General features: G+C 45.1%; 1 protein-coding gene across 2 annotated transcripts in view; it reads right to left on the bottom strand.

The window, feature by feature from the left end:
• SMAD3 (SMAD family member 3) overlaps positions 1-15,812 on the bottom strand; it is a 66,632-nt gene extending 50,820 nt beyond the window's left edge. Inside the window, exon 1 of one of the 2 annotated variants that reach the window (XM_041418645.1) lies at positions 15,371-15,812. In XM_041418645.1, the coding sequence (XP_041274579.1) occupies positions 15,371-15,576 (206 nt within the window). In that variant the 5' untranslated portion in view covers positions 15,577-15,812. The remainder of the gene's footprint in view (positions 1-15,370) is intronic. The other variant, XM_041418644.1, reaches the window with a different exon arrangement.
• Positions 15,813-17,232: the final 1,420 nt, after the last annotated feature.

Raw genomic sequence — 17,232 nt, 5'->3', positions numbered from 1 at the left:
TGTGATATTTGCATGACTGCAATGAGAGCACTGGAACAGTTTGAACAGCCAAAGTCTAAAGAGTTTGCAAGGAGTAAAAAGCAGTTTGTGACAAAGCCCTCTGAAGACCCTCACCTTGCTGGAGTTACTACAAGTATTATTATTAAATCTGTAACGACAAGTAAGCCCTGTCATTTCCACAGCAGGCTCTTTCTACTTATTTCCAGCTCGGATATAATCCCACTTTTATTAGGTGCTGATCTATCACTTTATGTACTGCAGAGGAAGAGCCCAAATTCCAGGGAATGAGAGATTTTAGCTGAAATAATTTCATGAGTGGCTTCAGTGAAGGCAAAAAGACAGGGAAAGTAGTGCTGGATTGATGGGAGCTGCATATGGACACCACCACCCGATGGCAACAATATGTTAAAATTAGACAAGATTCTTTTGATGTAAATTAAAGGAAAAACATTTTAAGGAGTGTATTTTCAGTACACTCCAGGCTCAATTCCTGTCATTGACATTTGCACGTCCACATTCTGAAATAATCTCATCTCTGACAAAACCTGGGTGCTGCAGCTGATTTTCAGTAAATTAAAAAGTGCCATAAAGTTATAGCGTTTCACATCTGCATTGTCCAACACATCAGGGTCGCAGATTATTGCACATGGGGAGGAAGATTAGGCAACTGGCAGGTAATGTTGCCTCTTGTTCAATTAATTATCTGTGTGCAAGGAATGCCCGAATTGCAGAGCCAGACTCGTTCAGAAGATGGAGCAGGATTTCATTGATTCGTTGCACAAGGGTCACTCAGCTCCTCACGTTCCACACGAAGATGCCAAATCCCTGCTACACCCAGGCAGTTTTGCACCCACGTTTGACTTTGTTGTAACACCTTGCTCCAGCACAGAAACGCTTTCAACACTCTGGAAAAGTGCCAGACTAAGGATCATGTAAGAGCTCAAGTTCTTCATTAAAGGACATGGCCACTAACGGGCCACTCACCTCACACAATAAACAACATTTAGCGTTTTCTTTGAAGGGGACATCAAAAAGATTTGCACCTTCAGTGCTTGTCACCTTCAGCACAGTCCCCAAATGGCCAACCGCAGTGCCTTTTGCATGTGGTTGGTTAGGTGCCTATTCACCATGAAATCGTGACAAACCGATCTGCTGCCAAGCCACAAACTTGTATGGAACAGTCCCTGGTAGCGATGGTGACAGCAAAGTGCCAGTGCCCGGTGTGGGATGTGAGAAAACAAAGCCCTTCAGCACAGCCACGCTCTTCAAACACAAGTGGTTCCCCAGTGGGTGCCATTCCTGCAGTGGTTTGTAGGCAACAGGAGCTACACCCACTGAAGTGGAAACCAGAAATGAAATTGTGTTACCGATCTATCATTATCGTAATGTGGAGAGATATGACAGTATAAAAGTACATGGAAATCAGACAATCAGAGTAATTTCTGTTACAATTAATTTGGCTTCCAAACAGCTCAGCAGCACAGCCAGAGATGGCTGCTCGGTCCAAATCCACTCTGCCATTTATTGGCATATGAAGAAAATATTTGGGTTTAAAGTAAAAGATAAAAAATTATTGACAAATAAAAGCAGGGGTTATTGTTATCTCATTCCACCAACATAATGTCCCTTGCTACACCAAGCTGCATCTGCCAGCCCACTGCACACATTCACAGTGGCTTTTGGCTTCTCCAGCCTGGGAAAAACTTCATTTAAAACTTCCCAAAAAAGACCCCCAGGAGCAGATCCACCCCCGTGAGCTGCTGCACAGCACACACACTCAGGGTTTCCTCAGTCACCTTCTTCAGGCCTGAAAACCACCGCAGGAGATATAAATATAGACAAATTTTCAACACTTGACTGGCTCTCTCCTCCACTCTTTTGTGCCAGGAGATAACAGCTAAACTGGAGAAAGGTTATCCTGTGGGCAAGGCTGGACACTGAATTCCCAAAGGACTGCCAGCTTCAGATTAGGCAGCACTCCTCAGTGTCCCTGACAGCCACAAACCCAACTGGATCAGCTTTGTGAAGCACAAGACTAGTTTCTCTCCTGTTGATTCTAAAACGTGTTTATTTAAAAGGGGATAAGTACCTTGGAGTAACAACCTCACTGCTGAAAAAAAAAAAATTAAATGAAAAAATATCCTGCAAGCTGGCACTGCCTCCAACTCGGCATGAGGTGCAATTTTTAACCAACAGGAATAAGTTATTGAATCACTGGTAGAAAAGTTATGAGCTGTGTCTTGAAATAATCCTTGTCTTCCAAAAATAATTCCCGGGTTGTTTAATTTGCAGCAATACATTACATGGGCAGTTACACTGGACCAACTTTTGGCCACCTTTTGACAACATTCAACCCTCAAATAGGCCTAGAAAAATATCCTTCAGAGCTCCAAGTAGCACAGGGACTGCAAAGCAAAATTAAGAATGAAATGTGACAGGATTTCTAAAATCAAGAGGTCATCCTAAAGTAAAAGTACGATCAAGTCTTCTGTGCTTCCCCACCTCCTCTCACAGTGATGTAAACTCAGAGCTGCTCTACACGTGCAAAAATGATGGCCCCAAACTCACACAGGTGAAAAACGTGACTTATTGAACTGATAACAAAAATCACCCCCCACTCAGCTTCCAACCCAAGAACCTGTGGCTGGGTTGTTTTACACATTCACACTGAGCAACGCCTTTGCTTTCACAACAAAGAACATCGCTGTCCCCTTCCTTGCCCTCCCAATAACCATCTTGCTCTGTTGTTTAAGGTTTTCAGCCACGGAACAAGGGAGAAAAATAATATTGAAACAAAAACAAAAACACCCCAACCCCTAAATAAAGAAAAGCACACACAGGAGAATGCAAGTCACAAAGGAGCCAAGAGCCCCGGGGCAGCTGCAGCTCAGGAACAACTCTGAGCAGCAAGGCCACCCAGCAGCAGAGCCCTTCCCAGGAGGGTGCAGCAATGTCACATCCACAGCCACCAGGGTACTCCTGAAAATTCCCTCTCCCTGCTTTTATGCCCTTAAAGCAACTATGATCAGCATTAGAGCTGACTGGAAAACCTTTATCCCGTTATTTTGTTTGTGTGGGCATATGTAACACTAAACAAGTGTTTTGTTCCAATGGTAACAGACCATTACCATCTTTTAATGAAGTTACAATACTTTTTTTCTCCACAGAATGATTAATTGAATACCATGTTCCACTCGAAGCTAATTCTATGGGATCCAAATTTTTACATATGTATTAAAAAAACTAAGTATATACATTCACATACAACAAAGAAATATAACATTGACCTTAAACTTTTACTGGCCTCTCTCCAGTCCTAAACTTCCTGCTCTTCTCTCTTTTCCTGAAGAGACTGTCAAATGTGCATGACCAATGGCTTCAAGCACAAACAGATCTTTCATTGACTATCAGACAAATTGGAAACATATAAACTTTGAACACCAACTCAAAAGCCAAATTAATAACAGTGCTCATTAGCTCTACCTCCCACCTTTCCTCTTTCTTCTGGAATAGCTGGTCTGGCAGTAGAGCAGAAACTCTGAAATGCCATCCTAAAAATAGAAAGCAAGAAAAGAGGAAAAAGAATAGGGGAGGCGGGAGAACAGGAACTGAGAGAATAAGCAGAGTGAGAAGCTCTGTAATATAAAACTGTCTCCAGCTTCAAAGCCATCAGCCAATCATAATCCAATAAATGCTATTTTTCCTTTCTAAAATCAGAACACTCCAATGGCTATTTTTATTCCTGTTTAGAAGCAGCTCCCCCAGCAGAGCCTTCAAACCAGCAGAGGCTGGCAGGCAAAGCAGGGACTCACAGGACCCCACTTCAGGCAGCATTTCCAAGACCTCCACTGGCTCCATGGGTTCATTTGTGTCTGGCACCAACTTTGTTTTACACCACAAACCCCATCAGAGAACAAATGGAGAAGGAGGAAACAGAGGGCATGTTTACATGGAACTATTCTTTCAACCCTATTTAAGGGTGCTCCCTTCATGAATTTCTATCCATCCAAACGACGAGAATATCTCTGTTCCAATGTCCTAATACACATATTTTCCACATGCAGTCACCAGGAACTGAAATATGGATAGGTTTGAATTAAAGCTGGTTCTTGGGTCACACAGACACTTCAAAAAGAATTGTTGGGACCCTTAAGGTACTGAAAAATCACAGCAGAAAGGCTCCATGCTCATCCTAAGTCTGGAAAACATGGACATAAAATGAATTAGCATCTCCTGAGGTGTATCCTCAGCACTTTCTTTCTTTTGTGTGGAGAAGATGTGAATGAATGCCCCACCACTGGAAGTGTTCCAAGGGAGGCTGGAGGGTGTTTTGAGTAACCCCAGTAAAAAATGTCCCAGCACATCCAGGGAGCTGGACAAGATGAGCTTGGAAGGTCCCTTCCAGTCCACACTGTTCTGAGTCCAGGATTCCAAAATGCTAGAGGCTTCTTCCTCTATTTAGCTGAAAATTAGCTTTATGAATATAAAGTCCCCATGTTACAAATTACTGGTGTAACAGAGAGAGCAGCTTTTGAAATGATTCCTGTTTTCCATCCAGAGCACAGGAAAATGCCACTTCAGTCCTGGCTATGGAAAACTGCAGCAGGCCTGAGGATGTCTGCACCCAAGTGCCCTTTGCCACCATTAGCCTCAGGTAAATCAAACCCATTCTCAGGATTCCACTTTCCCCCACCAGCAAAAGAGGGTAAAAATCCTTCTGCTATAAAGGATTTAAGATCAGAACTCTGGTTTAAAATGAAAGGCCACAAATGCTCTCCCTTCAAAAGCACATAATGAAAAGGTCTTTAAGAAGACTCAATGAATATTGTATAGTAAAGATTTATTATTATTATTATTTTTAAATGGGAGTAGCTGCCAGCTTTGGAGCTTAATTGTTCTTCCAGGAAAGTAACCATGTATAACACAGGGAAAAAACCAGAGGCTGTTTTGCTCTCAGCTTATCTAAGTAACCTTGATCTCAGATGTTACTTCTCCATCCTTAATTTTAGTGAGGAGATACATTAAATACTCTGTTTCCCACAGCAAGGCTTCAAATTCATCTTGCTTCAATAGCTTTGAAAAGAGCATTTATTTCAAACTTGTAAATGATTTAAAAGAGAACGTTTAATTAATAATGTTGTTTCCAGCCAGATGGCCAGCTATTAGTTTTCAGTCATCTCTTTCAGAACAATTCCCCACAAAGTCTTCAGATGCAAAAGAGCTTTGAAGCAAATAGATGCGAGTGCTCAACACTCAGAGGCTGCCAAAACATTCAGTAAAAGACACAGCTATAGGTACAGAAATTAGATTTTTCCAAGTGGGTTTGCTGCAGGTCATGGTTGTAAAAGTCCACCAGCAACAGACACACATTTCTTTCATTTACCATCCTGTATTTGGATGGCATTAAATTCACATATGGCTATAGAATATTACTTAACTGAAAACATGAGGCTACATGTATAGAGTTTCCCCTGGACTTGTGCTAACAGACCTCAGACTGGAGCTCAGGAGCAGAACTCTGTGGTATGATGTGTATCAACCAGTCAAAATATTCCATGTGTACAGGAGGCACTGCTACAGAGATGAATAGATAAATATTAGGCAAACCCAGCCAAGGTTTACCACTAAACATCTGTGGAATTCTAATATTCTCACTGACGTAGCAGCTACATATTTTCAAAGAGAGCTTCCAACAAAAATTAAAATTGCTTTCTTAGTACAAATGAGATGGTGTACTCATTTTCTGCTGCTGGGCAGCAGCAGAAAGCTTTTTAAAGCAGCGAGGTAATGGGGTTTGCAACAGGTTTTTAAAATCCTGGGATTTTAAGAGCTTTCCCAACTGTAATTACATTCCCTGACAGGCAAGGACTGCATCTGGGAGGTAGTTAAGGTACAAGCAGGGTGCAATGTTTTGCTCACAGTTACACAGTGGTGTGGAACAAACCCTGATATTTTCAGCCTTCCCTAACCACAAAGTGCATTCATTATGCAGCAATCCACAAGTGAAAACCCATCTTTATTCAGTTATGATTGGGAAAAACAAAGATGGAATTGCAATTCTATACCTGAACTTTCAGCCTGTAGTTCTCCCAAACAAGCAGAACCAGGCTTGGGGAAAAGCTTCAATGATCAGCTGTCTACCTACACACGAGTTATTTATGGCATCTAATTCAGAGCAAAGCTCAACTCAGTTTGCAGAGTGCCAGCAGACTTTTACTGGCAACAGAAACCAGCTAAAAAGTTGTATCAGCTCCAAAAAGCAGAGAGTAATTATCTGCTCTTTAAAATTTGCCATTTTGCTGTGTAAAGCTTCATTCTACCACAGTGGTTTCACATCTGGTTTGCACTTTCTACCATTCTTGTGCAAAAACTGGTTATTAAAAAATATACGTAATTTTGATCAGAAAACAATGACATGAAACAGGCCAATAGGACAGATGTGGCTGATGGTGAAGCTTATCCTGAGTAAGTCAGGTAAACTTAGGCCCAAGAAGCAGATATGGAGGAAGCTTAGCCAAGTCATCTCTAAGTCTGCCCGTGCCAAGCCTGTGAAACTCTTACAAGGTCATTAATGCAGCTTCTCCAGTGCCCACTGGAGTTTTGCTTGAAGGTTCCAGGCCAGCATCAACAACTATTCCAGACTTTTCATCCCACAGGCTGCTGATTGTTGGGAAAGCAGGGACAGATGCCATTAGCAGACCTTGTGCTCTCCTGAGTTCAAGGCCTGTAATTGTGGGGGGCTTTATCTAGAAAACATTTCTGCTTCCTGAGCTTGTGGAGCTGTGGAGCAGGGCAGGGGCACATTGGAACAAGGGCTTCACCACTGGTTTGAAAGCTGGTTAAAATGGTTTTAAAAAGGAAAAAAAAAAAACAAAGAAGAGCCCAATGCTGCCTTCTGCCCAGGCACAGGAACACCCACTCCAGAGGTACCTCAGCCACAAATGTGGAGGGGCTCTGCCCAGCCCCACCAGTGCCCATCAGCAAACCCTCACTGAAATATGAGTGAACTCCTCTGAAAACTAAATGTTTTGCAGAGAAGTATCCTTTTCATCAAACTTCCAGCTAAACCCTGCCTGGCTTCCTGCCAGATTTCCAGCCCAGGCCTGACAAGTCCAGTCTTCCTGGGGCTGGAGCCCCCAGGTCTCACAGGCTCCGCTGGGCAGGCTTCAAATCCTGCCAAGAACCCACAGAAGCCACCAAATCTCTGAATTTAAAAGAGAAAAGTGGACAATATTCAACCTACAAACATCTCTCCCCTGTTTTCAGTTCACTGCTTTCCTGTGCTGGCCTGACTCTCCCTCACTTTCCTGTAAATTGGAAGTAAATTTACTGAAATCCAGGTAACTACACAAACACAAAAAGAGTGGGAAAAGCCTCCAGCTGCTTATTAGCCTTTCATTTAGCCTGAGTGCTTTTTAAACACTGATAGAATTTTTCAGATACTGTTTGTTACACATGTGCTACAAACTGGCTCTGCATCTTGAGTCCAGGGCAAAAACAATTTGTTCAACAAACAATAAGGACCTTTCTGTACAGTTCCATATGTGTGGAAACCATAGACTTCGTATCCCTATGAAAAAACCTACATCTGGTCTTGCTCAGAATAACAAAATTAAAGGTTCTTGTAGTTGGGTCTTTGACTTCCCACACAGCAACACTAAAATTCCAGTTCATGGAGGGAAAGGAAATTTGGTGAAAAAAGAATTCTCCAGCTGTTAAGTAGATAAAGCAACAACAGTCACACATTCAACACAGAAACAGAGGCATTCTCACCAGCCACAGATGTCCTCCTCTCAGCCCAGTATTTTTGTAAACCTCAACTGTTCTATGTGTGTCAAGAGTAAGTGAATTTCTCTTTTCATGTTCAAGCAACTAAAACAGGAAGGACAAAGTTTCTCCTCTTTTGTTGTGAAAAAGGAGAGTCAGTGTCAGCATCCATCATTCAACCACTGCTGGCTTCACCACAAAGGAGGAAATTTCTGTTTTGACTTCCTTTTTAAAAAAAGACTGAGTTATGGTTAATGAACGTCACCACTGCAGAGAAACTCCAACCTTTTCTCTGACGCAATCTGTAAGGAAAATTTACTGAAATTCTCAACTGCAAATTAAGTGAGCTAAGAAGGGCTCACCCACTATTTCCACCCTGAGAACCCTGGGAGAGGATCCTGCCACATCACCCACGGCAGTCCCTCTCTCCAGGATTCACACCCCTCGTTTTCCACAAGCTGGTCCATGGTGCTGTCACACCTGTGCAGGCGCTCCAGGACAAGCTGGGCACACAGAGAGCACGGCTGCACCGCCTGCCATGCGTCCCCTCCCTGCCCTCGTAACCCAGTGCTGAACAGCAGGTGAGCTGCGAAGGGTTTCTTGTGACAGACAAAACGGATCAGGGTGACCTCTTCACCTTTCCTAGACTCACACAGGCTCCATTTCTCACAGGTAGGTTTCTCACAGGTAAGTTTCACGTTTTTTCATGAGGCTCACAAGTGAGAGGTATGATCCATGTTTTCCACAGCAGCAGCTGTCAGAAGTCTCTGCAGCACACACAAAAACCTCCCTTGCTGCTGAAGGGACAAATCTGGGTATCTGGAACAGTGTAGCAACAACATCTTAGGTTTCCTCAGCTAACAAAGATTTCCTACTGGAGCTCAGATGATCCCCGGGTGACACTTTAAAAAGCAGGGTGTTATTTCTTACCTGGCTGGGCTCTTGTGAAGTTAAGGTTTTATTTAGTGGAGGTTTTAATAGGGCTGCTATTACTATGCAGGAATAGTTCATTCCCACTCTGTGGGAATTGTGTCCTCTGAGGAGCTGAGTCTTTAAGACAGAAAAAAAGAGTCCTGGCTTTGTATTGTTTGTACAGAGACACAGTACCTGGAGCTGTCAACCTTCCCTAAGGGCAAAGAGATGCCAGCAAATGAGGATCAGGTCTGAAAGGCTTCACAACACCTTTAAAAGCAGCATTAGTGCAACAATCCACACATTATCGGCTCCTGAGCTACACAGAGCTGTGCAATTACCACCAATTCCAAAAGGAATCAGCAAAGCCTGCTGGACGTGGCGGGGTCACCCCGAGGAAATGCAGGGTCTGGACAGAACCTCTGCCCTGGCTGCACTGCCCTCGCTCCCCATCAGCACAGGCAGCTCGGGACTGGAAAAGGATTTTTTACAAACACGTCAAGGCAGACAAGGACAAAAGTTAATTAGGACTATTCATAAGCCTGGCTGGAGGAGTGCTGCATCCCAGCCCTGAAAATTTAATTGCACTCAGTAGAGGAAAGCTAAAACATAGTAATCATAAAAAAATAACCCAAACAACAGAAAGAGATAATTTGGGAATAAAAACTGATTTCAATTTAATTCGAGCACTTGTTGGCCCTATTTATTTCATCAAGTAGTTCATGCAGGATAATGGCTTTACTGTGCATCTAACAGCATTAGAAGTTCCTAATAAATTAACAAGTGAAAATTAATGGCTGCTCAGTCCATTAAATCTCGTTAATTTTATTTTTGTTGTAATAATATCGCAATCACCAGTTTACATTATTAAACCAATATTTATTAGAAGAACTCGTTTTAATTGGATCCCTGATGTGATAATCCCGTACAGTGTGTATTTCTGTATTTCATCAATTTTTTGCATTTATTTCTCATTATATTTAAATGACTGTGATATTCAGGGTCTTTTCCTAATACTATGAAAGTTAAGCAACCATTTTAAACATTTTATTTCCCACAGATTCAACACTTACTACACAATATAATGAGAACATCATGAGTCCCTTCTAAATAGAAGCTATTTTAACTCTTTTAGTCTCTTGAGAAAGGGCACAAAAATGAAAAGCAGAGATATGAATACCTGAAAGCATCTTAACCAATGATAAAATCCATTTTTTCCTCTTAGCCTCTCAGTGTCCTGGATAAACATTCCCATTGCTTTTCAAGACAGGAGTTTTATCATTGGTTTTAATGCAAATGTGAGCTGCCCTGCACAACTCAGGTAAAAAAATAAACACATATATTGGCAAAAGGGTTTGAATTGTAGTGACTGCATGAGAAATTACAAAACTGAGGAGACACCTTAATAAAGGGCTGCTGTGCTATTCCAGCAGCAACTCTTTTGAGGGGAGGGAGCACAACTCCCACCCAGCCTCCCTGCTCTCCCAGCTCCTTGTCTCTGCCACAATAACGGAGTGTGCAGCTGCTTCCTAACTGGTTGTACCAACATTACTGCTCCAGTCCGACAGCAGTGCTTTGTTTTTGGGAATGGCATCGTGTGGAACACAACAACTCCACACACATCACCCAGGCTGATGTAAGAGGCAGGAACAAGTGCAAGAGTGGGGAGAAAAACTTGAAGGGGCTGCAGGGAGCAGAAACCTGTGCCCAGAGAGGGGGATTGACCTGTGGGGAGATGAGAAAAGCACTGATGGACAAGCAGGACTGCAGACACAAAGTCATGGAATCAGAAAAAGCTGAGCTGGAAGGGACCCACAAGGATCACCGAGTCCAACTCCTGGCCCCGCACAGGAGCGTGTGTGGGGAGATGAGAAAAGCACTGATGGACAAGCAGGACTGCAGACACAAAGTCATGGAATCAGAAAAAGCTGAGCTGGAAGGGACCCACAAGGATCACCGAGTCCAACTCCTGGCCCCGCACAGGACCGTGCCAAGAGTCACACCCTGTGCCCAAGAGCGCGGCCCAAACGCTCCCGGAGCTGTGTCAGGCTCAGGCTCGTGTGCACTCAGTGTACCTTCACCTCCAGACCCGACCTGCGGAGTCCACAGAGCCACCTCAGCTGGTGCCACAGCTGAGGGCACTGCAGCGGCACAAAGGCTGGGCAGGGCTCTAAAACCTGCCCACAAAGCAGGACAGAGGTCACTGACACGGGTTTGCAGCAGGAAAATCCCCAGCGGGATGGAGCCGAGCAGGGTGCCGGCAGCCAGAGGTGTTTGCACAGGGACTGGGCTGAAACCACCCCTGCACACCAGGGCTAAGGCCCTGCAGGCACTCCCAGACAAAGCCATGAAATATTAAAGCTCCTCACTCAGAGACAGAAAACTGAAAACAAGGTAGCTTGAAACTGGCATTGAAAAATAAATAAATATGCACATGGACACACAAAGCTGTGACCGGTCCTTTGCTGGTTACTGCAGTCAGATGGGCAGCAGCCTCAAAAGAAGTGTGGAATCAGAGAATACCCCGAGCTGGAAGGGACCCTCAAGGAGCAAGTCCAACGACCCCAAAATCACACCATGGTGTGAAACCACAACATCCTTCAGGGTCTTGCAGACAGCCTCTACCACTTCACATCCTCACAGCTTTCCTGGTATCACCTCAAACCTAAGAACACGAACACATCCTGTAAATATTGTGTGGTCGACTCCCAACACTGTGCTCACACCCAAGATGCTTCTGAAATATTTATGTTCCTTATTTATTATCCTTATGCATTATGTTCCTTGTGTATTATTCCTGCTTTTCCCCACCAAAATGTAAATTATTTAAGGAACACCTTGTTCAGTGGCTTTTAAGAAGCAAATGTGCCATGTTTCCATTTCAATTGGTACATTCTACCCTTATCAGATGAGCTCCGCAAGAAATAACACCCACCTCTCCTCAAAACTTTTCTAAATTAAAATAAAAAACCTCACCACTTAAAAGAAGGTGTTCCTTACATACAGGAATCCTGGCTCCCCTAAAACCACTGGTGATACCAAAACAAATAAATACAGTAATAAGTTCAAAAGAAAAATGTGCATATGAAAATATATTACAAAATGCCAGGAGATTTATGTCTTTGTGTGTGTAGCACCACTAAAGCTCTTGAAATAAAGCATTTACTATCTCATAAAGCAAGACTATACATACTGCACAGCTTGTAGGAATTACTGAGTGCCCGTCACATGGTCTGGTTTCTGCAGATCAGACCCTAAAAATGTTGAGTTAAACACTCATCACACTTCATTTCCAGGGCACATGCTGCTGGTTTCTTAGGTGCACAAAACGGCCTCTCTTCTGCTCAGAACAGTGTCAGAAACTCAGGTTTTTGCAGGTTTGTATGAATGTCAGATGTAGATGCCATTCTTGCCACATTTTTGGGTCCCAGAAGAGAACAGAGGCACCAAAAATCGTGCGAGCAGCTGGAGCAGATCATTGCCTGCTCACAGAGCAAAGCAGAGAAGCCACAAACACCCAGCTGCCTCTGCTGGGTAGGTGTTAATGGCACACTTGTCCTCAGGTTGGTCTGAAAAGTGATAAAAATGCTCATCCTGAAAGCTGGGCTTTCAAGATAATGCAACTGTGACAAAGGATGCATTTTAATGGGCAGAAGAATGTGTGTTCTCAACTTTTAGCACCCAATACAGAATGCAAAAACCTTTCTGCCAGGGAGACCCACGACTCACTAGGTCAGCTCTGACACCAAAGGCCACCAGCTCAGGGCACAGAGGTTTAAAGAAAGGTCCTGCCGGGCAGGATGGGCTTTGGCAGCTGTGCCCAGAGGAGGAGGGAAGGAAGAGCCTCTAAAGGAGCCGTCCTGTGCAGCAGCAGCACCACCAGAAACCATCAGACGGTCTGAGACCAGAGTTTTTCAGGTAGAAATTACTTCCTCCTCCAACAGTAAAAAAAAAGAAGGAAAAATCCTTCTTGCCAGGAGAGTCACACTGAAATCCCTGAAGGCCACTCCAGCCTTTTGCTGTTCTCCCAAAAGAAAACCTGGGGTGTCTGTCACACCACTCAGAAATGGAACACTTGGAGAAGTAATACATGCTGAGCAAATACACAAGCAAATAAACGAATCCCTGTTTACTAATCTGTCAGGAGATAGCACGTAGTACATGTTTCCAGATCCCAGCAGATAAACATGACAGCAGGAATACGTTTGTTATTCTAATTCCTTAGCCCTACAACAAAACAAATATTTTTTTCTGTCCTTTCTTCAAAGAGTCCCACCTGATCAGTCCAGGAATTTGCTGCGTAGCCCTCATTCCCACAAGCAATGTTTCTGCTAAGCTCGAGCCCTGTTCCATGTGAAACTTGCTCTGTCTCATGGATACAATAGCTAATTTTGGACTTACCCTGCTCCTGCTGGGCCAGAGTCATCACTGGCATGGCTCCACTGTAATTCAGTCTACTGATGCATTACAGACAATGCACAACATGAGCTAATCCTTAATGATGCTTTTCCCCCTTTCCCCCCTCCCCAAGATATTATTTCAGTAAGTAGTAAAATGACATACGTAAAAATTATTAAATGAAAAAAACACAAACAGCAAACTAAAACCACGCTAAAATCGTCTTGCAAACACTAATTTCAGATGACACAGTAATCAGATTCACAGATACATTAGGACAAGCAGTGCAGCCCAGAGGAAAAGGCACAGCTCTTAAAGTCACAAGGCCTGGTCAGAGCTGCAGCTCTGCACTGACTTCAGAGAGAGAGAGATCAGTCCATGTTCCCACACCATTCCCCAAACCCTGGCACACAGATGTTAACTTTTCAGCACAGAAAACCTAACCACGATCATTTCTAAACCATAAAGAAGCAGATATGAAGTTGTGTTTAGAAACGAATGCCAGGGTATAAGGGGCTCCCACCAAACCAGGCTGATGCCTCCCCCATACTGAGGTTTAAGGTCTGCTGGATCCAGGCTCAGTGACATAAATTAACATGAAATGTTTTAATTTCTGCACAATTTTCTTTAACAGAGGAGGAAGAGCCAGGACATTCTCTGAAGATGAGTATTCATGATTTGTGATATATGTTCGTGTTGTTATTTAATTTCAACCTTTGCTTGTTTTCTTTTTTTTTTTTTAAGTAAAGAATTGTGTTTGACCCAACTCTTTTTCTTCCTTTAAAACATAAAATAACAAATCCTTCCTTATCTAAACCACCTTGTTAGGAGTCACAGAAGTTCCAGGGGCCTTCATGCTCTGCTCCCTAACGGGTCAGCATCAGCCAGACACAATACCCAGGTCACAGCAGCAGGGCTGCTCCACCAATTTTCTTCTTTTGAAATGGTAAATATTTCAGGGAAGTGCTTTAAACAGGGAATTATCTACGTGGAAAGCACGCTGCTTACCAAGAACTTTAAAAATATAGGTTTTTAATGCATTTGTATTGCGTGGTAGCTCTACAGGTTTTGATTTCTGCTTCAAGTAGAAGCCGGAGCAACTCTAACAAAGGCTGAGAGCTCTCATTTGCATTACTGGCCAAAATCTTAGCCACAGTCATTCAGCACCAAAAAAGATAAGGAGGCTTTATTTTTCCTTTTAAAAAAACATTGCAGTTGTTGGAAGAAAATCTTAGGAGCTCCAAACATCCACATTTCTAAGCTACTTGCTTCACTTTTTCATGCAACAGATGCTGCTTTGTATCAGCTCCTGCATATTAAATCATTCTGACAACCAAGAAAGCATACATTTGTTTGTGCCAGAGAGAAGCATGAATACACACACACACACAGATATCTTCTCACGCAGAAGCACACAATTATGCAGCATTCAAATATTTGGGATGAACTTTGGCCTTTGCTTAAAAAAAAAAAAAAAAAAAAAAAAGTACTCTCAAACAACAATCAGGAACAGACCCAGCAGTCATCTGGCTGAGCTCACAGAAATCAACAATCTGCAGCAATAAAACACCACTTGTGGGCAGCCATTTGAAAGTTACTTGGAAAATGATTCTTAGATGGGATAGTTCTATACACGTATTTTATGATTTATGATGGCCCTATGGATCGAGTTCGGAATGGAGACTAAAAATAAAATCTATGTTCATTCAAAAAATGGAGGAAAAAATCAGTTCTATTCACCCTCACATGTGTGGGGTGTTTTTGCACTCCAAACGACCTCCTTCAGCTCTGCCATTTGCATTCCCGATTTAAAAAGTAACTCGAAAACATCAGCAGAGCAGGGCTCTAAATCACCCCTACAGAGTAATAAGGAACAAGCCAAACAACCCAAACAAAACCGTTTTCCTGACGCACTAATCACAAGAAAATCTTAATGCAACAGCACTTGAGAACACGCTGAAACTTCTGACAATGAGAGCACCCTCAGTGAGTGGAACTGATCCGCAGCGCTTCCAACTTGTTTTTTTCCCTTTTTTTATAATCTCGGCTCGAGGCATATTTTCTCCACTACGTTTTCTCTCTGGTTACTAGAGAGTAATTCAATTCTGTAGCCAGTTACGGGGTTTTTCTTCACTAGATAAGGAGCAGGCAGAGAGGACCTGCACCGCACCGAGCGCGGCAGGGCCGGGACGCAAACCGAGCCCTGTCCCGGCCGTGCCGGAGCTCGGGGGTCCCTGCGGGTCCCTCGGGGTCCCGCCGCTCCCCGGGAGCCGCGCCCTCCGCGCCCCGGTACCTGGGGATGGTGATGCACTTGGTGTTGATGTTCTGCGTGGTGATCGCCTTCTCCAGCTCGTCCAGCTGCCCCGTCTTCTTCAGCTTCTTCACCAGGCTCTTCACCGCCTTCTCGCACCATTTCTCCTCCTGCCCGTTCTGCTCGCCTTTCTTCCAGCCCAGGAGCCGTTTGACGATGGGAGGAGTGAAGGGCAGGATGGAGGACATGCTGGCTGTGCCGGCAGCGCCCGCCGCCGGCTCCGCGCTCTGCCCGCCGCCCCCCGCGCTCTGCCCGCCGCCNGGCCCTGCCCGGCCCGGCCGCTCCCCGCCCGCCGCTGCCTCAGCGCCGCGGGCCCGCGGCTCCAAACTTTGCCCGGAGTTCGCCGCCTCTCCCCGGCGGCGGCGGCGGCAGCTCCCTCCTCCTCCCCCTCCTGCCCCGCTCTGTGTGCGCGGAGAGGCGCCCACTCCAGCTCATTCCCAGTCTGTCTCTCATGCAAATTGCCTGCTGGCCGCCCCGGCCCGGCTTCCACCCCCTCCTTCCCTCCCAAACACGCCGCCGAGGGAGGGAGGGAGGGAGGATGGAAGGAGGGCGGGGAGGCGGCCGGCCCGCCGGGAACTCCGCGCCTCCATCGCCGCCCGCGGAGGCCCCGGCTCCCCGAGGGGGATCGCGCTGCGCGGGGCCCACGGGGAGGGCAGAAAAGCCCAGAGCAGGACAAGGAGAGGTGCCCGAACAAACCCCACCGAGGGCAGGCAGGAAAATAAACACAAGTGTAAAGCCCGCTCAGTGAGGGGAAGGGGACAAGAGGGTCCACAGCGTGGCCGCAGCCCCTGCCACGGGCATTCGTCCATGGAAAGGTGCGTTCCCACACAGATCCCTGAACACAGCTTGGCCAGCCGTGCTCAGACAATCAGCTGCTTTTTGTTCCAACCCCTTTAATTTACTATTCCATTCCCTCATCTTTCCACCCCTAGCAACAGGTACCCGAATAATTTTTGCCCTGTATCAGACAAAAAGGACACCCTGGAGGTGTTTACCGCCGGAGCTGGTCAGAAATTCTCAGACGGAATATTTTTGTCAGAGGACGGCAGTTTGTTCACATCTAGGTGTTTTGTAGAGATGCTTCGGTTTGGGCTGACTCAGGGTGGCATCCAGGTACATTTCCAGTTTCTAACTTTCCATCACTGGGCAGACTGGCTTGTCACACACTCCCTAGTCTCGAGCATGCTGAAAGGCAGCCCAGGTCCTAAGAAAACATATAATTATAAACTTTAGCTTCTCAAAGCAACATTTCTCTGTTAAACTACCCCAAAACCGTGCTGAGCAAGGAGTCTCAGAGGCACCTGGTGACTCTGCAGGTGCCTCCAAGCAGGCTGGTTCCTTTTATCAGCTCCAGCTGCATCTCATCTCCCTGCAGCAGCTGCCCAGGAGCAACAGGGTGAAACTTTTGTGGGACTTGGCTCCCGAATTCTGAGTTTTCAAGCTGAGATACGCTTCCCAGTTTTCTCCATCCTATCAGAAGGGACGGCGGTGAGCCCGAATTTGGGAAGCCTGCGGGGCTGCTCGGCAGCTCCAGACACGCGGCTCTTGCCAGCCCACATTCTCATATTCCAGGATCCAGAGTATCCCAGTGGGGAGACTCCTCGAAAGCCGGCATCCCAAACCTCCCGTGCCTGTGGATTTGGAGCAGCCAGCCATCCACATTGCCTCGTGGCAACTCGGGAACCGATGGCATCAGACAGCGTCTGAGGCTCTGAGGCAACTGCCTTGGCTTTCACAGGCACTTCAGACACAGGCTTTTATTCCAAATTGACAGTACCAATTTTTGGAATATGAATACTGGATACAAATTAAATATGGCCTTCTCTCTTTTTTTTTTTCCCCCC

This window comes from Onychostruthus taczanowskii, unplaced genomic scaffold, assembly GCF_017590055.1.
Source record: "Onychostruthus taczanowskii isolate IOZ18803 unplaced genomic scaffold, ASM1759005v1 scaffold6, whole genome shotgun sequence".
NCBI classification, from domain to species: domain Eukaryota; kingdom Metazoa; phylum Chordata; class Aves; order Passeriformes; family Passeridae; genus Onychostruthus; species Onychostruthus taczanowskii.
The sequence above is the reverse complement of the archived record's forward strand: the minus strand, read 5'-3'. Positions and strand labels throughout refer to the sequence as shown.